Source organism: Pocillopora damicornis, chromosome 7 (assembly GCF_964200805.1).
Source record: "Pocillopora damicornis chromosome 7, jaPocDami1.2, whole genome shotgun sequence".
In the NCBI taxonomy this organism is placed as follows: Eukaryota; Metazoa; Cnidaria; class Anthozoa; order Scleractinia; family Pocilloporidae; genus Pocillopora; species Pocillopora damicornis.
This window is the reverse complement of record NC_142676.1, coordinates 2,224,790-2,252,737: the sequence shown is the minus strand read 5'-3', so window position 1 is coordinate 2,252,737 and position 27,948 is coordinate 2,224,790. Positions and strand designations below refer to the sequence as shown.

Below are 27,948 nucleotides of genomic sequence, written 5' to 3'. Positions count from 1 at the left end.
AAGGAAACCAAATTTTCACGTCAAGATCAAAATATGGAGTTTCCAATGAATAACATTTCACAGTACAAAGTGACAAATGATGGAACATGTGAATTTCATTTCAGAGATGGTTACAGGGTGCCTGCAACACATTTCTATTATAAAGGATATGATAATTTCGGATCAATTCTTAACAGGTGTAAGTAACCACATAGACACCTACCGACTGCAAGCGTTGATGTAATTCTCTACATCGATGGCAGAAATAACAGCGTCTCTGTAGAATGCATGCTGCGAACTTTTTCCGGAGGTTTTTCTCCTATGCCTGCATGATATGGCGTGAGTTTGAACCTAGAATTTTATGGCTTAAGTTGTGTCTCTACGTTGTCTCTGTTTATTGGTCCATTTTGAGTTCTCAGCTTCCTTTGATCCTATCTACGAAAAGTATGTCGCCATTCAATCTCGGGTTAAATTATTGTCTAACCTTTCGGGAACAATGCGTCACTGTCACGAATGTTAAAGACACGCTGCCAAAGGAATAAATTTGTCTATAACGGTGAAAGAGAGATAATTGACGTCATAGGTCATAGACTCAGTAGGTGCATCTCGGCCAATTTTGTCGTTAATTTCAAATAAGATGATTACCTTGTGGCCAAAATTCTCACTCGTCGACAAAATAACTAAGATTAACGTATTTCGACTGAAACCACTGCAGAAGATTACACTCGGGGCACGAGTTGTTGGAGACAGCGGGCAGGTGTTCGATTCACACGCTCACTTCATCGCTACCAAACATGGCCACGTTGATGTTTGTAGTCAACCGTCTGTTGGTGGATCTTACCGAGGAGCTTCAGCTATGGGACTCTTATGGAGCATGAAACCATCACCTGGGCAGAGGAAAGGAATTCGACTGGTAAAATCTGACGTCACTAAACCTTACAAAGTCGTCTTGGACTGTTTTGATGGCCATATGGATCCGCAGGAATCGAGGTCTTTGCAGCCTTTGTCTAGCAACACGTTTGAAAAGGGGTACATGGCGAATGGAGTGAAAAGAATTCCTGTGAGAGAAGGAAGAATCCGTGGAACTCTTTTTCTTCCTCCGGGTGATGGACCTTTTCCTGGTGAGTAACGAAAGATTGACGTTTATCTAAAAAACAATTGCTAGTCCAGAGTAGAAAAGTGTTTTTAGAGATTAGAATTTGAAAAGAATCAGAATCCGCTATTGAGCTTTCCAGATGTGTCCTCATCTCTGTGACCTGATGACGTACAGTTCAGGTTTTACCAAGAATCACTTTTTGGGTTGATCTCCTCAGTGTAATGCTACGGGTCTTAATTTCGAAAATATTTCTTTTCTTCAGTTTACTGTTCTGCTACTTCAACAGGTCAGCAAAGATCAATTTCATTCACGGCGCGCCGCAACAACCCCATATCTCTATGCTGCAAGGTGATCTTGAAAGAATAAAGGGATGTGAGATGTGGTTTTATCAATGGTTTCAACCATTTTCATTAATGCAGAAACTCTTAGAATATCTCATTTGTTTCAAACCCTTACGACGGCTTCTTTTTTATTCTCTTTGTAATCTCAGGCTTTAATCAATCCGAGAAAAGAAGTTACTGATCTATCTCGCTGAAAAAGGGTTCCATAGGATTTGAACTAATATTGCAGTTTCTGTTCGAAAATCCAGTACAAAAATTATCGCCAATAACAGTAAACATGAAGAGAATTTTAAAAAATGATTATAAGGAAAAATCGATGATCAAAATTAGTCTGTTACGCTGAGTATGACTCATTTTGTAATTCGACATGGTGTTCGCACACAATTTAATTTTATACGCTGTCTGATTCTTTGGCATTCTTCTGGCGTTTTTTCTTTTAATCCAAAGACCTCTTGATTGAATCCAAGAGTTACCACTGAGGTAGTAAACCAGTTCGAGTAAATGACATTCAACGATGTGTTGTAGCCTCCAGCAGTATTTTACATTAAGCGTTACTAAAGTTTTATGTTATGAAGTAACATTGGTAAAAAGGAGATAGCTCATCATTTAACAAATAGAGAAGCCTTGATTGTGCTCTGCTCTGTTGTAAAGCACGCAGGAAGCGGCTAAAGCACGAAAGAAGTGTAGGGAGAAATACGAGACGTAGTCGAGTAAATGACATTCAACGATGTGTTGTAGCCTCCAGCAGTATTTTATTTTTAGCTTAAGTAAAATTTTATGTTAGGAGGTAACAGTGATAAGATTATTTTATGACGTATTTAGCTAGTGTAGGTAATTACATGATTTCGAGTTTAATTTGGAATAAATAAGCACGAGTAATTTTTTTCAAAGACTTGTGATTACGTAATAATAATAAACATGGAAAAATACGAGATAGCTCCTTTAACAAATAGAGAAGCCTTGACTGTGCACTGTTCTGTTGTAAAGCACGCAGGAAGCGGCTACAGTACGAAAGAAGTGTAGGGAGATTATGCGTGATTACGTAATAATAAGAAACATGGAAAAATACGAGATACCTCATCATTTAACAAATAGAGAAGCCTTGATCGTGCTCTGCTCTGTTGCAAAGCACGCAGGAAGCGGCTAAAGTACGAAAGTCATGTAGGAAGAAACACGAGACGTAGTCTTAAAAAATCCGTTAAATTCCCCACCCATTACTTTCAATTTTCAAAACAAACTTTATTTCCTGAGCTAACAACAGTGTATTCAGCATGTTCTATATTCTCATGAAGCACGCTACAATAAGCCAATTAGAATCCTTGTTAGAATGGTTCAAATAACCTGATTGGGTGTGCAAGAATAAAGCTGTCAAAAATGTCAAACCATTAAAGTTAAAAAACCATCAAAGTTCACATTCAGCGATAGTTTACAAACTTAATAGTTCGGCAAGTCGAATTTAATTCTTTCACCTGAAGCCTTTTAGTCTCTAATACAGAATCTGAAGTGAAATGTTCAGTGAAATCCAGCTGAATTGAGGCTTATAAAAGCACGCAAGTCTTTTTTTATGCGACTATTTAGAAAAAAAACTGTTCAAGCATGTTTTTTATGAATGAATGGCAGCCGAATTTACTGGAACCTGAAGATTGCTCGGGATGACAGCGCCGTAAATTTCGGCTGCAGTGACTGACGTGGTCCCCCACCCAACGCATCGGAAAGGTGTCAAAGCAAGTTCTTAGTAGTTCTCTCGAAGGGCAGCCGATGTAATTACTGAGGCTTTCTTGACTGTGATGATACGATGAGCTAGCTGCGTTGGACCTCAGCATCACACCGTCATGATTAGTATGAGTTTCACCAATTATGCCAGTTTGGCTATAATTTTCATCGTTTCTGTTTTGTTCTGTTTTTTTTTTTTTTTTTTTGAACGCGAAACTTTATACACTACACGAGTGTTAGCCGTGTTTGACTTTACTATAATACATAAGCTTGCAATCTAACTGAGTGTGAAAACCTTCAAAACTCGGACTGTCCATTTCGTTTACTCTTTGAGGATTTTCGTCTCTGCTCACGCTATATACGGCGCCTGGCATGTTTACAAACTTTTCTTTGGTTCTTCTGTTGCTATTTGCCGACTTGTCTGTTCCGATATTTCACTTTCAATTAAAGAAAAAAAAAACTAGGGAAAAGTCCCGGAGAAAGTCGGACATAGTACAATTAAGCAGATGGCGTGACAGCTTTAGCTCAGCTCTATGCTCTATACTCTCAAAGAGCACGCTCTTTCAACCAATGACAGCATGCGTAATATCCGAACTTTATTATAAAATTATGCAAAAGCAAAGCGTGGGCATCAAGTGCAAAAATAATTTATTGAAACCAAGCAAGTGGCATTGTGCGTTCGGTCAAAACAACCGCGTACAATCAAAACTGTGTTTATCTTAACCAATCAGAATTGAGTAATTTTTTCATGTATCTCATTAGTTTAGTGAGTCATTTTTTGTAGTCGATTCCCTGTGATTTGGCCATTCGTTAATATTTTTAATGTTGTTATTACATGAATTTAAAAGTCCAAAGCCATGTACGCTTGAGATTTGGTGATAAGTTTCCTAACTGAATGTCCTGTGAAACTTCCAAGTGGACGTGCCTAGTTGGACCCACACGAAAGTTCTTGTTTTGGCTAACGCAGTCAGAGGTTGATTCAGTTAATCATAACCATTAAGTTTCACTGCTGTTGTTAATTTTCAGCAAGCAATAGTGAATATATAAGCATGTACTCTAGAGGTTACTTAGTAAAAGAATGCAGACACGAAGAAGTAGACACAGAATTCCGTAGCTGAAGTGAGTTTCTAGCACCACAAAACGGTAAGAATCATAGTGCGAGTGACGAAAGAGACTAACAAAGACTTGCAAAGAATGAAGCAAAACTGGATGTTACTAAAATTAACTAAATTAAAGAAGCGAGTAATTAAAGGAAACAGTACGACAGTCCTGAGTGTGGTGTGCTCGTTAGCAAGTTTTCGTCATCGTTGTGAACCAGCATATTTAGAGAAGGACATTTGGCTGCTAACACTATCATTGACGTCTTAGGCTTCATCCAACCCAACGAAAAAAATATAAAATAGATTAAAAGAAATCAGAGCTCGAAATAGAATCCTTTTAATACAGTGACGAGCATTCCTAGCATATTACACGGACATTTGCTAACCTATTTTTCCTAACTACATAAAACATTGGATCACTCTCAGGTCACTGAAGTATTAAAAAAATCATTGAAATCCGCGATGGATGCAAAGCGAAAGAGATTTTATCAAATCATGGAAAAATGCACAAAGCTTTTTGAGTAGTCCAAAAATGTGTAAGGTTATTCACATGTTGTATAGTTAAAGCCGCCTTTGACGTGTTATTTTATAAACGATTGTTACTGAATCAAAGCAATATCTTAATTGTACGATCTCCGCTGCACATGTATGACATATCTTGCACTCAATCAGTCAATGTTATCTTTACAGGAGTCATAGATCTGTTTGGTGCTACAGGCGGATTGGTGGAATTTAGGGCTTCACTTTCGGCATCTCATGGATTCGCTACTCTTGCTTTGGCCTACTTGGGCTATGAAGATCAACCATCGTCTCCATCTTCAATAAACTTGGATTATTTTAAAGAGGCTGCCGACTGGCTTATAGGCCACCCTAAAGTGCTTCCACATGGTATCGGCATGCACGCTATATGCTATGGCTCATGGATTGCATTGATGATGGCAAGCTATCAGATCGCACCAATAAAGGCCATTGTAGCTATTTCGCCTCTGGTAATCGCCTTTCTTCACCCTTTCCAATTAAAAGGGAAAGTCTCAGACATGATACTCCCTGATGAGAGCAAGGTAATGTCTTCAGAAAAGGGCAGCATCTGGCGTTTCGCCCTACCAACTGGCATTGATTACATGAATCCAACAACAGTCTCCAAGTACTCAGCTATTACACCAGTTGAGAACATCAATTGCCCTGTCATGCTGGTTTCTGGAACTGACGACTTGTACATCCCCACCGATTTTACAGTAAAGTTCATTACTGATCGCTTGAAGGAGAATGGAAAAGAACATTTGTGCACAAACTTGCGTTATCCCCAAGCGGGACATATCATCGAACCACCCTACTCTCCTCTTTGTGACTTTTCTTTCAGCAAATCCATAAAAGAATGGTGTGGTTACCCTTACGTAGCCTGGGGAGGGGAGACTGTTGCACATGCCAGAGCACAAGAAGACTGCTGGCCAAAGATTTTACATTTTCTGCGAATACATCTCCAACAAGACACAAAGAGTGAGAAATAAGAATACTTTAATGCTTGCTATGTGTTTGAGAACTTTCACAGATAACTACGGGTCACCGAGGCTTTCGTTCGACCCAACATTAGGTTCTCGCAACACACAAAAAAAGCACGTGCCAAGAGACTATAATTTCTTGCATTTTCCCATTCAATCATGTAGGTGGCCCAGTCGCACGCGGTAGCTAATTAAATCGTTTCGGTTCAATGTCCCTAAACACTATGCCTGCACGTTTTGAATTGCTCTTATGCAAAGTTTTATGCGGCTATTTTGTTTGAAGTGACGAACTAACTCACGATATTTCTACGGAAGAATGCCTTTAAAATAGGCGGCCGGGAATTATACAAGTACCTGTAGGGTATCTGAGCAACATCTCCAGAGAAAATTATGAACTATCATTCTGGCTCATAACATCCAAACGCCCTCTGATTTTAAAATTTCCACTCAAAGGGGGGGGGGGGGGGGGGAAAGGACTTTCATACAAGGCACGTAGCTCTGTACAGAATTATCCAAGCGAAGTCCAAGCAGCGAGAGCAGTGGTGTTACAAATAAATTTTCCTGATCATTTGAATATTAAGGATCTGCGTGTAATTTTGGGGAAATATCTTATTGAAAGCAACGAAGTACTCTTCAATGTTTGCATAGCCTCATCTTTTCAAATCCGAGGGGCCAGAGAATCCTCTTATGCACACTTACTACTCCGTCTCGGGTTTTCATAACTGCATAGAATCCTGCCAACCCTGTCCTGCTCGGATGGGACTATTTAAACAGGGGAAAAGTCCTCTATTTCGTATATGCTGTCTTCATATCATTTATTTTTAACAAAATATTCTGGTACATTTTCTTCTTTTTTCTTTTTACTAGTTACCTACATCTGTTTATATCATTGCACATTACATTTTCCTTCCGCAACCTGAAGATCAACAATCAAAATTTTTATTGAGATATTAACTCAAAAATTGATTATTTTCTCTCCCTAGGTATGAAAGAAAAATGACTGCGCGGAAGGAATTTGCTCTGAAAGCCTTTTAAGAATGTCTAATTCTGTATGATTGGCAAAAAAAGGTGCTAAAGTGGATATGTGTAATTCATTGAAATAGCTTAACCCTTAAACTTGTACAAGTGTTAACATTAAAAGCTAAGTTTTTCGTTTGTCTCACGATGTAGTCACGAGTGACGTAGATCAAGACGTTTCGACTCCATACTGCTGGTCTTCTTCAGGCAATGAGGTCGACTGGTCATGCGTGATCTTATAAAGCATGATGTTCTGCTGTGATTAGTTATTTTTCAAAAGCTCTGATTGGTGCATTTTCGATCCTTGCTGTTCAATCAGTGATTTGCTCCCTCGCACGGCTCCCCTTTGGTTTTTTTTTTTTTTTATTGTGGGCATCCACTCTTCTGGAATTTCTATTCCACCATCCCTATTGATATTGCTTGGGTGAAGTCTCATATGAATTGCCTCTTTGACCCTGCACGTGTAGTAATAAGGGTCACGATCAATAAACTTTACTTCGTTCCAGAGTGGCTTGTGTCCGGTGTTGTGGGCATGTTCTGAAACGGCGGAGGTCTCGGTACCGCGAGAATCGAATGTCTCGACCGTGCTCCTTAATTCTGTCCTGCATAGGTCTTCCGGTCTCTCCGATGTACACCTTGCCGCATTCACAGGGAATCCTGTAAACTACGCCATCTTGTTTAGCCGGGTCGACAGCGTCTTCTGGTCGTACTAACCGAGATCTTAGCGTAGTCTCCGACTTGAAAATAGCGCGTACGCCCTGTTGTTGTAGGCAACGGTGAAGCTGTGCGGAGAGATCTTTGACATGAGGTAAAACCGCAGTATTTTTGAACTCGTTGGCGGGTTCGCCACTGTTCTTCGTTTTCCGGTCTTGGTAAGTTTCTGTAAGAAAGAAAAAGGATATCCATTAGAAACCAGAACAGATAACAGATGTTTTTTCTCCTCGGAGATGACGGAGGGTTTTGTTGCGAGACGTTTGGCGCGCTCGTAAAGGCACTTAACAATACCGCACTTTAATGATTGAGGGTGGTGTGAATTATACGCTAAGTATTGATCGGTGTGCGTGGGCTTCCTGTATACGCTGGTGGTTAAGCGGCCGTCAGGTTCTCTTAAAACTGCGGTGTCTAAGAAGGCGAGTTTTTTGTCTTTCTCTGTCTCCATGGTGAAGCGGATGGAAGGCTGCTGGTTGTTTAAATACTGTAAGAAGTCATCTACGTTTTCGTGTTGGGTTAGACATGTATGAGCTCACAACTAGTGAATATACAGTGCTATTTGAATTGTATTTTCCTTCAGCAACTATTGATCATTCATATGTTGACATATCAGTCACCAGTAGTTCTGAGACAGTTTCAAGAACATCAACTAATTTGTTTAGTGATCACAGCATAAGTAGAACGGAGCTGCAACACATACCCGCTGATTTAACTATGTCCAATAAAATAATAATCAATTTAGCTACACCAACAAATGATAATGATGCTAAGAATAACTCATGCGTGGATGGTGTTAAACAAGCAGCAACGTTAGGATTTGTACCTGTATACTTTTTAATTATGAAATGGGACATGATAATGAAAAACAAACCAAATTTTAACATCAAGATAAAAATATGGAGTTTCCCATGAGTCACATTTCACAGTACAAAGTGACAAATTAAGGTTTAATGAGGATAGAACATATAAATTTCATCTCAGAGATGGTTACAGGGTGCCTGCAACACATTTCTACTATAAAGGATACGATACTTTCGGATCCATTCCTAACAGGTTCAAGTAACCGCATACACACCTACCGACTGCAAGAGTTAATGTAACTCTCTACATTGATGATAGAAATGAGAGCGCCTCCGTAGAATGCATGCTGCGAACTTTTTCTCTTATGCCCTCATGATATGGCGTGAGTTTGAACCTAGAATTTTATGGCTTAAGTTGTCTCTCTTAGTTGTCTCTGTTTATTAGTCTCTTTTGAGTTGTCAGCTTCCTTTGATCCTACCTACCAAAATAATGCCGCCATTCAATCTCGGGTCAAATCATTGTCCAACCTTTCGGGAACAATGCGTCACTGTCACGAATGTTAATGACTTATGCTGCCAAAGGAATAAATTTGTCTATAACGGTGAAAGAGAGATAATTGACGTCATAGGTCGTTGACTCAGTAGGTGCATCTCGGCCAATTTTGTCGTTACTTCCAAATAAGATGATTACCTTGTGCCCAAAATTCTCACTAGTCGACAAAATAACTAAGATTAACGTATTCCGACTGAAACCACTGCAGAAGATTACACTGGCAGCACGAGTTGTTGGAGATAGCGGGCAGGTGTTCGATTCACACGCTCACTTCATCGCTACCAAACATGGCCAAGTTGATGTTTGTAGTCAACCGTCTATTGGTGGATCTTACCGCGGAGTTTCAGCTATGGGACTTTTATGGAGCATGAAACCATCACCTGGGCAGAGAAAAGGAATTCGACTGATGAAATCTGATGTCACTAAACCTTACAAAGTCGTCTTGAACTGTTTTGATGGCCATACGGATACGCAGGAATCGAGGTCTTTGCAGCCTTTGTCTAGCAACATGTTTGAAAAGGGGTACATGGCGAATGGAGTGAAAAAAATTCCTGTGAGAGAAGGAAGAATCTGTGGAACTCTTTTTCTTCCTCCGGGTGACGGACCTTTTTCGGGTGAGTAACGAAAGATTGACGTTTATTTAAAAAAAAAAAAAACTGCTAGTCTAGAGTAGAATAGTGTTTTTCGAAATAAGAATTTGAAAAGAATCAGAATCCGCTATTAAACTTCCAGATGTGTCCTGATCTCTTAAAGGTGACAACAGTGTTAGACATATAGTTCAGGTTCTTACCAAGAATCACTTTTTTGGTTGATCCAACTGATCAGCAAAGATCAATTTCATTCACCGTGCACCGCAAACGTTTTTCTGGAAACCTCAACCCCATCTCTCCATGCTGCAAGGTGATCTTCAAAGAATAAATGAATGTGAGATGTGGTTTTATCAATGATTTGAACCATTTTCATTAATGCAGAAACTCTTAGAATATCTTATTTGTTTGAAACTCCTACACAGGCTTCTTTTTTTATTCCCCTTTTTTTTTTCTATTCTATTTTCATCCAAAGACCTATTGTTTGAATGCAAGAGTTACCATTGAGGTAAAAAAATTATAACAAATAATGACAAATAATAAATAAACCTGTTCGAGTAAAACAACATTCAACGATGTGTTGTAGCCTCCAGCAGTATTTTACATTAAGCTTAAGTATAATTTTATGTTATCAAGTAACATTGGTAAAAATTTTTTGATGAAGTATTTAGTTAATATGGGTGATCAAATGATTTCGAGTTTAATTTGGAATAAATAAGCACGAGTAAATTTTTTCAAAGACTAACAAAATTTCTCGTCTTACTTGTAAAGCACACAAAAAGCGGCTAGAGCACGAAAGAAGTGTAGGGAGAAACACGAGACGTAGTCGAGTAAACGACATTCAACGATGTGTTGTGGCCTCCAGCCGTATTTTACTTTTAGCTTAAGTAAAATTTTATGTTAACAATTTTAGTTAATATAAGTAATCGCATGATTTCGAGTTTAATTTGGAATAAATAAGCACGAGTAAATTTTTTCAAAGACTAACAAAATTTGTGGTCTTTTGCACGAGCTTATTTATTCCAAATTGCACGAGAAAAATCATATGATTAGGTAATAATACATCGAAAAATACGAGATACCTCATCATTTAACAAATAGAGAAGCCTTGGCTGTGCTTTGTTTTGTTGTTAAGCACTCAGGAAGCGGCTCGTGCAATTTGTGGTCTTTGAAAAAAGTGTTTACTTAATTACTGAGGTTTTCTTGACTGTGAAGACCGGAGATCGCCATGGTGAACTAGCCGCGTTGGACCTCAGCATCACACCGTCATGATTAGTACGAGTTTCAATAGTTATGCCAGTTTGGCTATATTTTTCATCATTTCTGTTTTGTTCTGTTTTTTTTTTTTTTGAACACGAAACTATATACACTTCACGAGTGTTAGCTGTGTTTGACTTTTATTGTCGTACAGAAGCTTGCAATCTAACTGGGTGTGAAAACCTTCAAAACTCGGACTCCATTTCGTTTACTCTTTGAGGATTTTCGTCTCTGCTCACGTTACAATACGGCGCCTCGCATGTTTACAAACTTTGTTTGGTTCTTTTGTTGCTATTTGTTGACTTGCCTGTTCCGGATTTTCACTTTCAATTAAAAAAAAATAACTAGTTAAAAAGTCCCGGAGAAAGTCGGACACAGTACAATTTAGCAGTTGGCGTGACAGCTTCAGCTCAGCTCTATGCTCTATACTCTCAAAGAGCACGCTCTTTCAACCAATGACAGCGTGCGTCATATCCGAACTTTATTATAAAATTATGCGAAAGCAAAGCGCGGATTGCGGAATGAGTAATTTTTTCGTGTATCTCATTAGTTTAGTCAGTCATTTTTTGCAGTCGATTCCCTATGATTTGGTCATTCGTTAATATTTAGAATGTTGTTATTATATGAATTTAAAAGTCCAAGGTTATATAAGCTTGAGATTTGGTGATAAGTTTCCTGACTCACTGTCCTGTGAAACTTTCAAGTGGACATGCCTAGTTGGACCCATACGAAAGTTCTCGTTTTGGCTAACGCAGTCAGAGGTTGATTCAGTTAATCATAACCATTAAGTTTTATTGAAATTGTTAATTTTCAGCAAGCAATAGTGAATATATAAGCATGAACTCCAGAGCTTCCTTAGTAGAAGAATGTAGAGGTTGTGCTGAAGTAGAGACAGAATTCCGCAGCTGAAGTGAGTTTCTAGCAGCACAAGTCAATGAGAATCAAAGTGTGAGTGTCGAAAGAGACCAACCAGACTTACAAAGAATTATCATTATCATTGACGTCTTTGGCTTTATCCAACCCTACAAAAAGGATGTAAAGTAGATTTAAAGAAATCAGAGCTCTAAATGGAATCCTTTTAATACAGATTTCGAGCATTTCTAGAATATTACTATTAATTTGCTACCCTATTTTTCCTAATTACATAAAACATTGGATCACTCTCAGGTCACTGAAGTATTAAAAAAATCGTTGAAATCCGCAACGGATGTAAAGCGAAAGAGATTTTATCAAATCATGGAAAAATGCACAAAGCTTTGTATGGAAGAATAAAGGATGAACTTCAGTTAAACATAATGGTAATAGGACCAAGTGGACTCCATTTCGGTCTGTGATCATACGAGTGATTAACAAAATCGGACGACCGCGATTAACAGTATTGGACGACATAAAGTCTCGTTATCAATTAATCATAAACGTTCGTAATATCCGAAAACAAAGAAAACAAATACATTTAGGACAAACAATTGCGGTGGAGACAATGTCTAAAGAAACAAGTGTCCGATTACAGCGAACTGTCCGATTACAACTGAGTAGAATGATGAGTGAAGAATAAAGCAGTTAATGCACAATTCATATTTGAAGAAATTGTAATGATTATCAAGATTCATTCAGAAAATCAGCAACGAATTTTTGAAAGAAAACAAGGCGGAGCGCATTCTTTTCATTGAACAGATAAAGCGGATGGATCGCATCGTTATTATTTTGATGAATTGATCTCACCTGATCGATAATGTTAAATACTACCTGCAAACCAGAATTACAAGTCGTCTATTTTACGGTAGATCAATTCAAATGAATAACTTCCGATGAACAAAGCTATCAGTTTAATTTGTAGCCAAAAAACTCGGTTCCAATATTTTCCAGCTTCAATATATGTCTTACTTCCTCGAGATTGTAAGAGTGAATGCAGAGTCGTGTGATGATCGGATAATCATTTTAAAATGCAGTCCTTAACAAAACTGGGCGATCCACAAAAAGATTGAGGACTGTACTGAGCCTCTCAATTTCTTTCTGAGACACGCGTCAAGCGTTTCCTCACGACTGGTTCCTGGCAGGTAGTATAAAAACTTGAATCTGACAAGACCGACAGCAGCCCTTTTAGACAGCAACAGCAGCCCTTTCAGATGTCTTACGAGGAAACTAGCGAAGGAATTTGTCGTCATATGTCCGCCATTTTGAGTGGTCCAAAAATTTAAAAGGTTATTCACATGTTCGTAATTAAAGCCACCTTTGACGTGTTATTTTATAAGCGATTGTCACTGAATTAAAGCAATATCTTAATCGTACGATCTAAGCTGCACATATTAGACATATCTTTCACTCAATCAGTCAATGTTATCTTTACAGGAGTCATAGATCTGTTTGGTGCTGCAGGCGGATTAGTGGAATTTAAGGCTTCACTTTTGGCATCTCATGGATTCGCTACTCTTGCTTTGGCCTATTTGGGCTATGAAGATCAACCATTGGTTCCTTCTTCAATAAACCTGGATTATTTTGAAGAAGCTGCTAACTGGCTGACAAGTCACCCTAAAGTGCTTCCACATGGTATCGGCATGCACGCTATATCCTATGGCTCATGGATTGCACTGTTGATGGCAAGTTATCAGATCGCATCAATAAAGGCCGTTGTAGCTATTTCACCTCTGGTGATCGCCTACCTTCTCCCTTTCCAATTAAAAGGGAGAGTCTCAGACATAATACCCATGAATGAGAGCCGAGTGTTGTCTTCAGAAAAGGGCAGCATCTGGCGTTTTGCCCAGCCAACTGACATTGATTACATGAATCCAAGATCAGCCTCCAAATACTCAGCTATTACACCAGTTGAGAACATCAATTGCCCTGTCATGCTGGTTTCTGGAACTGATGACTTGAACGTCCCCACCGATTTTACAGTAAAGTTCATTATTGATCGCTTGAAGGAGAATGGAAAAGAACATTTGTGCACTAACTTGAGTTATCCCCAAGCGGGACATCTCATCGAGCCACCCTACTCTCCTCTTTGTGATTTTTCTTTCAGCAAATCTACTAAAGAAGGGTATGGTTACCCGTACCTAGCTTGGGGAGGGGAGGCTGTTGCACATGCCAGGGCACAAGAAGACTGCTGGCCAAAGATCTTACATTTTCTGCGGAAACATCTCCAACAAGACACAAAGAGTGAGGAATAACAATACTTTAATGCTTGCTTTGTGTTTGAGAACTTTCACAGATAACTACTGATCACGGAGGCTTTCGTTCGACCCAACATTAGGTTCTCGCAACACACAAAAAAGCACGTGCCAAGAGACTATAATCTCTTGCATTTGCCCATTCAATCACGTGGGTGGCCCGGTCCCACGCGGTAGCTAATTAAATCGTTTCGGTTTAATGTCCCTAAACACTATGCCTGAACGTTTTGAATTGCTCCTATGCAAAGCTTTATGCAGCTATTTTGTTTGAGGTTTCTTAAGTTTTTCTTGTAACCATAATGAATTGCAAATTATCCACTCAATTCAGTTGCACAGTAATCTTTAATTAAAATTTAAACCCAGTAAAATGATTTTTTTTCTTTTAACATTTTGATAAACAAGAAATGAATCCTGAAGTGACTAACTAACTCGCGATATTTCTACAAAAGAATGCCTTGAAATAGGTGGCCGTGATTTTTAGAAGTGCCTGTAGGGTATCTGAGCAACATTTCCAAAGAAAATTATGAACTATCATTATGGCTCATAACGTCCAAATGCCCCCTGATTTAAACATTTCCACGGGGGGGGGGGGGAAGGGAGGGGAAAGGACTTTTATACACGGCAGCGGGAGCAGTGGTGTTACAAATAAATTTTCCTAACCATTTGAATTTTAAGGATCTGCGTGTAATTTTGGGGATCTATGTTATTAAAAGCAACGAAGTACTCTAATGTTTGCATAGCCTCATCTTTTCAAATCTTAGGGGTCAGAGAATCCTCTTATGCACACTTACTACTCCGTCTCGAGTTTTCATAACTGCATAGAGTCCTGCCAACCCTGTCCTGCTCGGATGGGACTATTTGAAAAGGGGAAAAGTCCTCTATTTTGTAAATACTGTCTACATATCATTTATTTTTAACAAAAGAAATTTGCCACTTATTCGGGATACAGTTCTTCCTTTTTCTTTTCACCAATTACCTACATCTGCTTAAATCAGTGTCAACAGTCAAAATTTTTAAGATATTAATTCAAAAATTGATTATTTTCTCTCCTTAGGTATGAAAGAAAAATGACTGCAAGGGAGGAATTTGCTCTTAAAGCTTTTTGAGAAGGTCTAATTCTGCGTGATCGGTAAAAAAAAGGTGCTAAAGTGAATATGTGTAATTCATTGAAATAGCTTAACACTTAAACTTATACAAGTGTTAACATTAAAAGCGTTTGTCTCACGATGTAGTCACGTGTGATGTAGATCGAGACGTTTCGACTCCATACTGCTGGTCTTCTTCAGGCGATGAGGTCGACTGTTCATGCGTGATCTTATAAAGCATGATGTTCTGCTGTGATTAGTTGTTTTTCAACAGCTCTGATTGGTGCATTTTCGATCCTTGCTGTTCAATCAGTGATTTGCTCCCTCGCACGGCTCCCCTTTGGTTTTTTTTTTGATTGTGGGCATCCACTCTTCTGGAATTTCTATTCCACTATCCCTATTGATATTGTTTGGGTGAAGTCTCATATGAATTGCCTCTTTGACCCTGCACGTGTAGTAATAAGGGTCACGATCAATAAACTTTACTTCGTTCCAGAGTGGCTTGTGTCCGGTGTTGTGGGCATGTTCTGAAACGGCGGAGGTCTCGGTACCGCGAGAATCGAATGTCTCGACCGTGCTCCTTAATTCTGTCCTGCATAGGTCTTCCGGTCTCTCCGATGTACACCTTGCCGCATTCACAGGGAATCCTGTAAACTACGCCATCTTGTTTAGTCGGGTCGACAGCGTCTTCTGGTCGTACTAACCGAGATCTTAGCGTAGTCTCCGACTTGAAAATAGCGCGTACGCTCTGCTGTTGTAGGTAACGGCGAAGCTGTGCGGAGAGACCTTTGACATAAGGTAAAACCGCAGTAACTTTGAACTCGTTGGCGGGTTCGCCACTGTTCTTCGTTTTCCGGTCTTGGTAAGTTTCTGTAAGAAAGAAAAAGGATATCCATTAGAAACCAGAACAGATAACAGATGTTTCTTCTCCTTGGAGATGACGGAGGGTTTTGTTACGAGACGTTTGGCGCGCTCGTAAAGGCACTTAACAATACCGCGCTTTACTGATTGAGGGTGGTGTGAATTATACGCTAAGTATTGATCGGTGTGCGTGGGCTTCCTGTATACGCTGATGGTTAAGCGGCCGTCAGGTTCTCTTAAAACTGCGGTGTCTAGGAAGGCGAGTTTGTTGTCTTTCTCTGTCTCCATGGTGAAGCGGATGGAAGGCTGCTGGTTGTTTAAATACTATTAGAAGTCATCTACGTTTTCGTGTTGGGTTAGACATGTATGAGCTCACAACTAGTGAATATACAGTGGTATTTGAGCTGTATTTTCCTTTAGCAACTATTGATCATTCATATGTTGACATATCAGTCACCAGTTGTTCTGAGACAGTTTCAAGAACATCAACTAATTTGTTTAGTGATCACAGCAGAAGTAGAACGGAGCTGCAACACATACCCGCTGATTTAATTATGTCCAATAAAATAATAATCAATTTAGCTACACCAACAAATGGTAATGATGCTAAGAATAACTCATGCGTGGATGGTGTTAAACAAGCAGCAACGTTAGGATTTGTACCTGTATACTTTTTAATTATAAAATGGGACATGATAATGAAAAACAAACCAAATTTTAACATCAAGATAAAAATATGGAGTTTCTAATGAGTAACATTTCACGATACAAAGTGACAAATTAAGGTTTAATGAGGATGGAACATACGAATTTCATCTCAGAGATGGTTACAGGGTGCCTCCAACACATTTCTATTATAAAGGATACGATACTTTAGGATCCATTCTTAACAGGTTTAAGTAACCGCATACACACCTACCGACTGCAAGAGTTAATGTAACTCTCTACATTGACGATAGAAATGATAGCGCCTCCGTAGAATGCATGCTGCGAACTTTTTCCGGAGCTTTTTCTCCTATGCCTGCATGATATGGCGTGAGTTTGAACCTAGAATTTTATGGCTTAAGTTGTCTCTCTTAGTTGTCTCTGTTTATTAGTCCCTTTTGAGTTGTCAACTTCCTTTGATCCTACCTACCAAAATAATGTCGCCATTCAATCTCGGGTCAAATTATTGTCCAACCTTTCGGGAACAATGCGTCACTGTCACGAATGTTAATGACTTATGCTGCCAAAGGAATAAATTTGTCTACAACGGTGAAAAAGAGATAATTGACGTCATAGGTCGTTGACTCAGTAGGTGCATCTCGGCCAATTTTGTCGTCACTCTCAAATAAGATGATTACGTTGTGTCCAAAATTCTCACTCGTCGACAAAATAACTAAGATTAACGTATTTCGACTGAAACCACTGCAGAAGATTACACTGGCAGCACGAGTTGTTGGAGATAGCGGGCAGGTGTTCGATTCACACGCTCACTTCATCGCTACCAAACATGGCCAAGTTGATGTTTGTAGTCAACCGTCTGTTGGTGGATCTTACCGCGGAGTTTCAGCTATGGGACTTTTATGGAGCATGAAACCATCACCTGGGCAGAGAAAAGGAATTCGACTGATGAAATCTGATGTCACTAAACCTTACAAAGTCGTCTTGGACTGTTTTGATGGCCATACGGATCCGCAGGAATCGAGGTCTTTGCAGCCTTTGTCTAGCAACACGTTTGAAAAGGGGTACATGGCGAATGGAGTGAAAAGAATTCCTGTGAGAGAAGGAAGAATCCGTGGAACTCTTTTCCTTCCTCCAGGTGACGGACCTTTTTCTGGTGAGTGGCGAAAGATTGACGTTTCTTTAAAAAACAACTGCTAGTCTAGAGTAGAATATTGTTTTCCGAGATAAGATTTTGAAAAGAACCAGAATCCGCTATTCTAAGTGACAACAGTGTTAGACATACAGTTCAGGTTCTTACCAAGAATCACTTTTTTGGTTGTTCCAACTGATCAGCAAAGATCGATTTCATTCACCGCACACCGCAAACGTTTGTCTGGAAACCTCAACCCCATCTCTCCATGTTGCAAGGTGATCTTCAAATAATAAAGGATGTGAGATGTGGTTTTATCAATGATTTGAACCATTTTCATTAATGCAGAAACTCTTAGAATATCTTATTTGTTTGAAACTCCTACGAAAGCTTCTTTTTTTATTCTCCTTTTTTTTTCTACTCTATTTTCATCCAAAGACCTATTGTTTGAATGCAAGAGTTACCATTGAGGTAAAAAAATAATAACAAATAACAAATAAACCTGTTCGAGTAAAACAACATTCAACGATGTGTTGTAGCCTCCAGCAGTATTTTACATTAAGCTTAAGTATAATTTTATGTTATCAAGTAACATTGGTAAAATTTTTTTTATGAAGTATTTAGTTAATATAGGTAATCACATGATTTCGAGTTTAATTTGGAATAAATAAGCACAAGTTAATTTTTTTTCAAAGACTAACAAAATTTCTCGTCTTACTTGTAAAGCACATAAGAAGCGGCTAGAGCACGAAAGAAGTGTAGGGAGAAACACGAGACGTAGTTGAGTAAACGACATTCAACGATGTGTTGTGGCCTCCAGCCGTATTTTACTTTTAGCTTAAGTAAAATATTTATGTTAATAATTTTAATTCACATGATTTCGAGTTTAATTTAGAATAAATAAGCACGAGTAAAATTTTTCAAAGACTAACAAAGTTTGTGGTCTTTTGCACGAGCTTATTTATTCCAAATTGCACGAGAAAAATCATATGATTAGGTAATAATACATCGAAAAATGTGAGATACCTCATCATTTAACAAATAGAGAAGCCTTGGCTGTGCTCTGCTTTGTTGTTAAGCACTCAGGAAGCGGCTCGTGCAATTTGTGGTCTTTGAAAAAAGTTGTTTACCTAATTAATGAGGTTTTATTGACTGCGATGACCGCAGATCGCCATGGTGAACTAGCCGCGTTGGACCTCAGCATCACACCGTCATGATTAGTACGAGTTTCAACAGTTATGCCAGTTTGGCTATATTTTTCATCATTTCTATTTTGTTCTGTTTTTTTTTTTTTTTTTTGGAACACGAAACTATATACACTTCAGGAGTGTTAGCTGTGTTTGACTTTTATTATCGTACAGAAGCTTGAAATCCAACTGAGTGTGAAAACCATCAAAACTCGGACTCCATTTCGTTTACTCTTTGAGGATTTTCGTCTCTGCTCACTTTATAATACGGCGCCTGGCATGTTTACAAACTTTGTTTGGTTCTTTTATTGCTATTTGTCGACTTGCCTGTTCCGGATTTTCACTTTCAATTAAAGAAAAAAAACTAGTGGAAAGTCCCGGAGAAAGTCGGACACAGTACAATTTAGCAGATGGGGTGACAGCTTTAGCCCAGCTCTAAGCTCTATACTCTCAAAAAGCACGCTCTTTCAACCAATGACAGCGTGCATAATATCCGAACTTTATTATAAAATTATGCAAAAGCAAAGCGCGGGCATCAAGTGCAAAAATAATTTATTCAAACTCTGCAAGTGACATTGTGCGTTCGGTCAAAACAACCGCGTACGATCAAAACTGCGTATATCTTAAGCAATCAGAATGAGTAATTTTTTCATGTATCTTATTAGTTTAGTCAGTTTTTTTTCCAGTCGATTCCCTGTGATTTGGTCATTCGTTAATATTTAGAATATTGTTATTATATGAATTTAAAAGTCCAAGGCTATGAAAGCTTGAGATTTGGTGATGAGTTTCCTGACTGACTGTCCCGTGAAACTTTTAAGTGGACATGCCTAGTTGGACCCATACGAAAGTTCTTGTTTTGGCTAACGCAGTCAGAGGTTGATTCAGTTAATCATAACCATTACGTTTTATTTAAATTGTTAATTTTCAGCAAGCAATAGCGAATATAAGAGCATAAACTCCAGAGCTTACTTAGTAGAAGAATGTAGAGATTGTGCTGAAGTAGAGAACTCGGTTCCAATATTTTCCAGCTTTAATATATATGTCTAACTTCCTCGTGATTGTAAGCTCTAGAGAGTCGTGTGATGATCGGACAATCATTTTAAAATGCAGTCCTTAACAAAACTGAGCGATCCACAAAAAGATTGAGGACTGTACTGAGCCTCTCAATTTCTTTCTGAGACACGCGTCAAGCGTTTACTCACGGCTGGTTCCTGGCTAGTAGTATAAAAACTTGAATCTAACAAGACCGACAGCAGCCCTTACAGACAGCAACAGCAGCCCTTTAAGATGTCTTACGAGGAACTAGCGAAGGAATTTGTCATCATATGTCCGCCATTTTGAGTGGTCCAAAAAAGTTAAACGTTATTTACATGTTCGTAATTAAAGCCACCTTTGACGTGTTATTTTATAAGCGATTGTTATTGAATCAAAGCAATATCTTAATCGTACGATCTAAGCTGCACATATTAGACATATCTTGCACTCAATCAGTCAATGTTATCTTTACAGGAGTCATAGATCTGTTTGGTGCTGCAGGCGGATTAGTGGAATTTAAGGCTTCACTTTTGGCATCTCATGGATTCGCTACTCTTGCTTTGGCCTATTTGGGCTATGAAGATCAACCATTGGTTCCTTCTTCAATAAACCTGGATTATTTTGAAGAAGCTGCTAACTGGCTTACAAGTCACCCTGAAGTGCTTCCACATGGTATCGGCCTGCACGCTATATCCTATGGCTCATGGATTGCACTGTTGATGGCAAGTTATCAGATCGCATCAATAAAGGCCATTGTAGCTATTTCACCTCTGGTGATCGCTTACCTTCTCCCTTTCCAATTAAAAGGGAAAGTCTCAGACATGATACCCATGAATGAGAGCCGAGTGTTGTCTTCAGAAAAGGGCAGCATCTGGCGTTTTGCCCAGCCAACTGACATTGGTTACATAAATCCAAGCACAGCCTCCAAATACTCAGCTATTACACCAGTTGAGAACATCAATTGCCCTGTCATGCTGGTTTCTGGAACTGATGACTTGAACGTCCCCACCGATTTTACAGTAAAGTTCATTATTGATCGCTTGAAGGAAAATGGAAAAGAACATTTGTACACTAACTTGAGTTATCCCCAAGCGGGACATCTCATCGAGCCACCCTACTCCCCTCTTTGTGATTCTTCTTTCAGCAAATCTTCTAAAGATGGGTGTGGTTACCCGTACCTAGCTTGGGGAGGGGAGACTGTTGCACATGCCAGAGCACAAGAAGACTGCTGGCCAAAGATTTTACATTTTCTGCAAAAACATCTCCAACAAGACACAAAGAGTGAGGAATAAGAATACTTTATGCTTGCTATGTGTTTGAGAACTTTCACAGATAACTACAGGTCACCGAGGCTTTCGTTCGACCCAACATTAGGTTCTCGCAACACACAAAAAAAGCACGTGCCGAGAGACTATAATCTCTTGCATTTTCCTATTCAATCACGTGGGTGGCCCAGTCCCACGCAGTAGCTAATTAAATCGTTTCGGTTCAATGTCCCTAAACACTATGCCTGCACGTTTTGAATTGCTCCTATGCAAAGCTTTATGCGGCTATTTTGTTTGAGGTTAAGTTTTTCTTATAACCATAATGAATTGCAAATTATCCACTCAATTCAGTTGCACAGTAATCTTTAATTAAAATTTAAACCCAGTAAAATGAATTTTTTTCTTTTAACGTTTTGATAAACAAGAAATGAATCCTGAAGTGACTAACTAACTCGCGATATTTCTACAAAAGGATGCCTTCAAATAGGCGGCCGTGATTTTTAGAAGTGCCTGTAGGGTATCTGAGCAACATTTCCAAAGAAAATATGAACTATCCTTATGGCTCATAACGTCCAAATGCCCCCTGATTTAAACATTTCCACTCGAAGGGAGGGGGGGGAGGGGAAAGGACTTATATACAAGGCAGCGGGAGCAGTGGTGTTACAAATAAATTTTCCTGACCATTTGAATTTTAAGGATCTGCGTGTAATTTTGGGGATCTATGTTATTGAAAGCAACGAAGTACTCTTTACTGTTTGCATAGCCTCATCTTTTCAAATCTTAGGGGTCAGAGAATCCTCTTATGCACACTTACTACTCCGTCTCGAGTTTTCATAACTGCATAGAGTCCTGCCAACCCTGTCCTGCTCGGATGGGACTATTTGAAAAGGGGAAAAGTCCTCTATTTCGTAAATACTGTCTACATATCATTTATTTTTAACAAAAGAAATTTGCCACTTATTCGGGATACAGTTCTTCCTTTTTCTTTTCACCAATTACCTACATCTGCTTAAATCAGTGTCAACAGTCAAAATTTTTAAGATATTAATTCAAAAATTGATTATTTTCTCTTCTTAGGTATGAAAGAAAAATGACTGCAAGGGAGGAATTTGCTCTTAAAGCTTTTTGAGAAGGTCTAATTCTGCGTGATCGGTAAAAAAAGGTGCTAAAGTGAATATGTGTAATTCATTGAAATAGCTTAACACTTAAACTTATACAAGTGTTAACATTAAAAGCGTTTGTCTCACGATGTAGTCACGTGTGATGTAGATCGAGACGTTTCGACTCCATACTGCTGGTCTTCTTCAGGCGATGAGGTCGACTGGTCATGCGTGATCTTGTAACGCATGATGTTCTGCTGTGATTAGTTGTTTTTCAACAGCTCTGATTGGTGCATTTTCGATCCTTGCTGTTCAATCAGTGATTTGCTCCCTAATTTCTTCCTTTGGCATCCACACACTATCCAGCAAACAGGAAATGAGAATACTCTCACTCATCAGATAGAATTCACCAAAGTCTCGTAACCAATATTCAAGAAAATGTGTATTAGCTTGCGGGGAGAATTAACAATCAGATTTAGGGAGGTAAAGGATTAACAGAGAGCAAAATCGCTTTTAAATTCCCAGTGACGTACATGGGAATACATGCAGCTGGTTGTTATCTTTATTGTTGTTGTCGTTGTTGTTTTCTATCAATATATCGGCTGCCTGATAAGAACAGGAACCCTTCCTAGCTTTCACTTAGCCTCACTTTTAATAGAGATAATCTCAAACAAATAAAACTTTTTACATGACCTGCACTGCCCTCCACGTACTTTATGTTGTAATATATCAGGCAAAAATCCCCGTATGAGGGCCATACCTGTTGGCGCAACCAGGGCCACACAAAGCCGTAAAGCCCCCAGTGAGCTAAAAGAAGAAAACGTCATGAGCTCGAACCGACCATTTTCCCGTTCAGTTCTCCCACTCAGTTTAAAATTATTTTGCGGATGAATTTTTGTTTTACGTAATAACAACTTATTTGTAATACACTTGACTTTCGAAGAAGCAGAATGCAGGGAGTTCGTCACCACGGATTTAGTTAAATGGCCTAGCTAGCCTGCCACAAGTCTGCTCGGAGCTCAGTGGTACAGCATCCCAAGTACTACGAAGTACTAAGAAAATAGATATGGACAATCTTTTACCCCAAACATGAAAAAGAAGGTTATTAATACCAGATATGATAATAGTGACACTAGTGATAAAGATGTGGTTAATAAGAAATACGTTGACAGTAAAACATTTACTTTGAGTGTATCAAAAGGTCTTGATATGAAAGGTAATAAGGTGATTAATGTAGCAGACCCAACATGTGCCACAGTTGGAAGCAATGAAAGGCATGTTGATACAAAAGCGAGCAATTATTTGAAAACCGATGGTACAAGAGTAACGACTGGTAATTTGAAAATGAACAACAGAAGTATAATTAATGCCAAACAGGCACAATCATATGAAAGCACTCGTACTGCTTATGCTAATTTTGTCAATACATCTATCAACAATAATAATACACCAATGACTACTAATTATCACAAGTATATTCATAACATAGTGAATCAGTCTGTTGGTAGTAGATCGTAGTACAGATTTGAAAAACACATTTGCGTACATCATGAACAAAAGTGGACAGTTTAGTGACGAAGATGTCATTACAGGGGTTAAACTCATTAATTAAGACTCATCAGTTCAATAAAAAACCTATGAAATGAAACTGCATTTGGATAGCGCAAAAGGGTGCTATTCATCTCGTTTTGGGTTAAACATGTATAAACTTAAGACTGGTAAATATGATCTATTGATCATTCATCTGTTGACATATCAGCCACCAGTAGTTCTGAGACAGTTTCAAGAACATCAACTTATTTGTTCTGTATCTGTACGTGTAAATAGGGCTATACAACTAATAATAATAAATAATAATTATTTGTTTAGTGATCACAGCAGAAGTAGAACAGAGCTGCAACACATGCCCGCTGATTTAAATATGTTCAATAAAATAATAATCAATTTAGCTACACCAACAAATGATAATGATGCTGAAAATAACTCATGCGTGGATTGTGTTAAACAAGCAGCAACGTTAGGTTTTGTACCTGTATACTTTTTTAATTATGAAATGGGACATGATAATAAAAAGGAAACCAAATTTTAACATCAAGATCAAAATATGAAGTTTCCAATGAGTCACATTTCACAGTACAAAGTGACAAATTAACGTTTAATGTGGATGGAACATATGAATTTCATTTCAGAGATGGTTACAGAGTGCCTGCGACGCATTTCTACTATAAAGGATATGATACTTTCGGATCCATTCTTAACAGGTTTAAGTAACCGCATACATACCTACCGACTGCAAGTGTTAATGTAATTCTCTACATTGATGACAGAAATGATAGCGCCTCTGTAGAATGAATGCTGCGAACTTTTTCCGGGGCTTTTTCTCTTCATGACCTCATGATATGGCATGTGTTTGAACCTAGAATTTTATGTCTTAAGTTTTCTCTCTTAGTTGCCTCTGTTTATCAGTCACTTTTGAGTTCTCCGCTTCTTTTGATCCTACCTACGAAAATAATGTCGCCATTCAATCTCGGGTCAAGTTATTGTCCAACCTTTCGGGAAAAATGCGTCACTGCCACAAATGTTAATGACTTATGCTGCTAAAGGAATAAATTAGTCTAATAATAATAATAATAATAATAATAATAAACAATCTTTAAGGAAGAAGCGCCCGTCACGTAAATACGTGGTTTTCAGGGAGGTCCTCCGTAAAAAATAAGAAGTATTAAAAGCTAAAATAAGAAATACAAATGTCACAGCTCTAAAATATAAAATATATGGCGTATATCTAAAAATTTTTATCCATCATTTAAAATATTTATCCATTAAGAATCTTGTAAGGTTTTCCTTAAAAATTGTGCATGGCATTGGCCTTCTTAAAAATACTGGGAGGGACATCCAGTCATTTGTAAAACGGAAGTAGGACACCCTCTTTCCGAATTCCGTTTTAGGTTTAGGCAGTCTATGTAAGTAGCCATTTCTAGTGTTGTAGCCATGCGAACTTCTCAATGTCGATTTAAAACTTTCAAAATGTTGCGGAATGTCTCCTTTGATTGCATTTTCTACAGTGGTACAACGATGAAATAGACGTTTTCCAGCCAGAGGGAGCCAATTCAGACACTTCAGAGCTTCTGAAGAAGACATCTTGCCTAATTTAATTTTCTTCGCAAATTTGTTCTGAAAACTTTGCAATTTTTCCATTTCTGACTTTAGACCGGGTTCATCTCCCCACACTGTGTCGGCATAGTCTAGGTGTGGCAGCACTAGCCCATTGTAGAAGGCTATGCGAGTTCTATTGTCTAACATATGAAATATGCGATTAAACAAAGAAAGACGATGACCTAGTTTCTTCAGAAAATTGCTGATATGTGGCTTCCAGCTCCATTTTGCATCTGTTGTTACTCCCAGATATTTGAATGACTGCACGCGATCGATTTGCGTACCATTTGGTTACAACTCAAAGTCTTCAAATAAGGATAGCATCATTTTACTGCCTGCCAGCATAAATTTGGTCTTCTTGACATTTATAGTCAACCTGTTATCAGTGTACTAAATACTGATTTCAGTGAATTCACGTTCCAGAACAATTTGAAGTTCTTGACGTGTTGATGCGTCACAAAAGAGAATAGCATCATCTGCATACAAAATCATCCGGGTCTCTTTAACAGCATTTGGCAGGCTATTAATGTACACATTAAATAGCAAGGGACCCAAAATGCTGCCTCTACAACGGTGAAAGAGAGATAATTGACGTCATCGGTCGTTGACTCAGTAGGTGCATTTCGGCCAAAAAGACTAAAATACTCGTTAATAACAGTTAACATGAAGTTAAATAAAAATAATAATGGTAAGGAAAAATTGATTATCAAATTGAGTCCCTTGCACTGAGTATGGCTTATTTCGCAATTCGGCATGGTGTTTGCACACCATTTAATTTTATACGCTGTCTGATGCTTTAGCATTCTTCTGGAAAGGAGAGTCAACATCTGGCATCCGAAATTATTTTTATCCAAAAACCTATTATTTTAATGCAAAAGTTACTATTGAGGTTAAAAAAAAACAATACACCTGCTGGAGTAAAGGACATGAAAGAATAATAATCTCCAATATCAATAGAGTTTATTGTTTAGATGTGTCGTAGCCTCCAGCAGCATTTTATTTTAAGCCTAAGTTAATTTTATGTCATGAAGTAACATTGGTCAAATTTTTTGTTATGAGGTATTTAGTTAGTATAGTTAATGACATGATTTGAAGTGTAATTTGAAATAAATAAGCACGAGTAAATTTTTTCAAAGACTGACAAACTTTGCACTCGCCCTATGGGCTTGTGCAATTTGTGGTCTCTGAAAACTTTGCACGAGCTTATTTATTCCGAGAAAAATCATATGATTACGCAATAATAATATACATGAAAAATACGAGATAGCTCATTATTTAACAAATAGAGAAGCCTTGACTGTGCTCTGTTCTGTTGTAAAGCACGCAGGAAGCGGCGCGTGCAATTTGTGGTTTTTGAGAAAATTTACTTTGAGCGGCTCGTGCAATTCGTGGTCTTTGACAAAATTTTACAAATGTTTATTTACTTCAAATTGCATGAAAAAAAAATGATGTGATTTCGTGTTAATTATATACATGAGAAAATACCAGATAGCTCATCATAATTATGCAAAAGCAAAGCGTGCGCATCAAGTGCAAAAATAAGTTATTCAAACCCTGCAAGTGACATTATGCGTTCGGTCAAAACAACTGCGTTCGATCAATACAATAATATACAAATATATTTTCACACCTTTAAGGCGCAAAAAAAGTCCAGCTGAACAGTTCAAGGAATTGTTCAGTCGGGTTTGTTACTCCTTCAGGGTATCCAATAGCGTTCTTCAATCCTGCAATCCCGCAATCCCGACTAAAATTTTTTCACAATCCTGTAATCGCGACGGTTTATACTGGCCAATCCCGATTCCGATCATACAATTTTGTCTAAGTCCATTTCCTAAACTTGGGAGGACCTTTTCGGTAGGTGATGATCTCCTCAACCAGCATTGATCCATTTAAGTCGGTGGTCACCGTAAGACGTAACTTCATTTCTTTTCATCAAAATAATGATATCGTTCATTTTAGAAGTTTTGCACGAATAACGTACGCCAGACACGGTAACGACTTCCTTCCGTTAAACTTCGATCGAGAAACGAGTAACAATTTCAATAACTGCATGAAACACAAAAGATGACGGCAATCCCATAGTTTCATAACAAGGGAGATAAAGAAAACTCAATTGAACACAATTCTGCTTGTAGCGGCCGACACAAGCAAAGCAAATTTTCGACGACCACTATGAGTTTCGCAAATGAAGACGCACTATGAAGCGAGGATATATTTTGCGCACAAGCCTTGAATCGTTGTATTTAACGTAGTCGAGGTAACCAAGTACTTATCGTAAACTGAAATATGAAAATTATAAGGAAAAAGATGAGCTGAATTCTAAAAATGATAAAAAGAGAACCGCTTGAAAACGAACAAGTGGGAAAAACGTGTAGCGTTCAAAAGAAAGCGTGAACAACGTAAGCCACGTGTTACAAGGTTGCGAAAACGAGCGATAAGGAAACTTTTGTAAAAACTAGGCGAAACTACCAAAATACTAGATATTTATACGAGCACAAAAAAAGAAACAAAGGCACCTACATAACAGTCGCGCTTGTAAGAGTTTAACCAAAACAAACTTCAAGATAAGGTGGGCAAAAAGACGCTCTTCCGATAACACGTTTTATCATAAGCTCAAAGCAAGACAACCAACTAAAAAATGCCG

General features: G+C 38.4%; 2 protein-coding genes and 1 pseudogene across 2 annotated transcripts; all 3 read left to right on the top strand.

Annotated features, from left to right (window-relative positions):
- Positions 1 to 616: 616 nt before the first annotated feature.
- On the top strand, positions 617 to 6,054 carry LOC149042005 (bile acid-CoA:amino acid N-acyltransferase-like). The gene is made up of 3 exons (XM_089213360.1): positions 617 to 1,100; positions 4,920 to 5,459; positions 6,032 to 6,054. The coding sequence occupies exons 1-3, from the start codon at positions 617 to 619 to the stop codon at positions 6,052 to 6,054; spliced, it is 1,047 nt and encodes a 348-aa protein (XP_089069486.1).
- A 2,879-nt stretch (positions 6,055 to 8,933) lies between these two features.
- LOC149042004 (bile acid-CoA:amino acid N-acyltransferase pseudogene) lies at positions 8,934 to 13,820 on the top strand (annotated as a pseudogene).
- Positions 13,821 to 17,079: 3,259 nt separating this feature from the next.
- Positions 17,080 to 22,291, top strand: LOC149042003 (bile acid-CoA:amino acid N-acyltransferase-like). Its single transcript, XM_089213359.1, has 3 exons — positions 17,080 to 17,585; positions 20,258 to 21,064; positions 22,126 to 22,291. Exons 1-3 carry the CDS (start codon positions 17,102 to 17,104, stop codon positions 22,140 to 22,142), a joined length of 1,308 nt encoding a protein of 435 aa, XP_089069485.1. The 5' UTR covers positions 17,080 to 17,101; the 3' UTR covers positions 22,143 to 22,291.
- The last annotated feature ends 5,657 nt before the right edge of the window (positions 22,292 to 27,948 follow it).

What these genes read in the sequence shown, in the direction of transcription:
- LOC149042005 (XM_089213360.1), top strand. Translation starts at nt 617, where the DNA reads ATGATTACCTTGTGGCCAAAATTCTCACTCGTCGACAAAATAACTAAG. An exon ending in GGGTGATGGACCTTTTCCTG is followed by an intron (nt 1,101 to 4,919) that starts GTGAGTAACGAA and finishes TTATCTTTACAG; the next exon opens with GAGTCATAGATCTGTTTGGT. An exon ending in CTTGTACATCCCCACCGATT is followed by an intron (nt 5,460 to 6,031) that starts TTACAGTAAAGT and finishes TAACTCACGATA; the next exon opens with TTTCTACGGAAGAATGCCTT.
- LOC149042003 (XM_089213359.1), top strand. Translation starts at nt 17,102, where the DNA reads ATGATTACGTTGTGTCCAAAATTCTCACTCGTCGACAAAATAACTAAG. An exon ending in AGGTGACGGACCTTTTTCTG is followed by an intron (nt 17,586 to 20,257) that starts GTGAGTGGCGAA and finishes TTATCTTTACAG; the next exon opens with GAGTCATAGATCTGTTTGGT.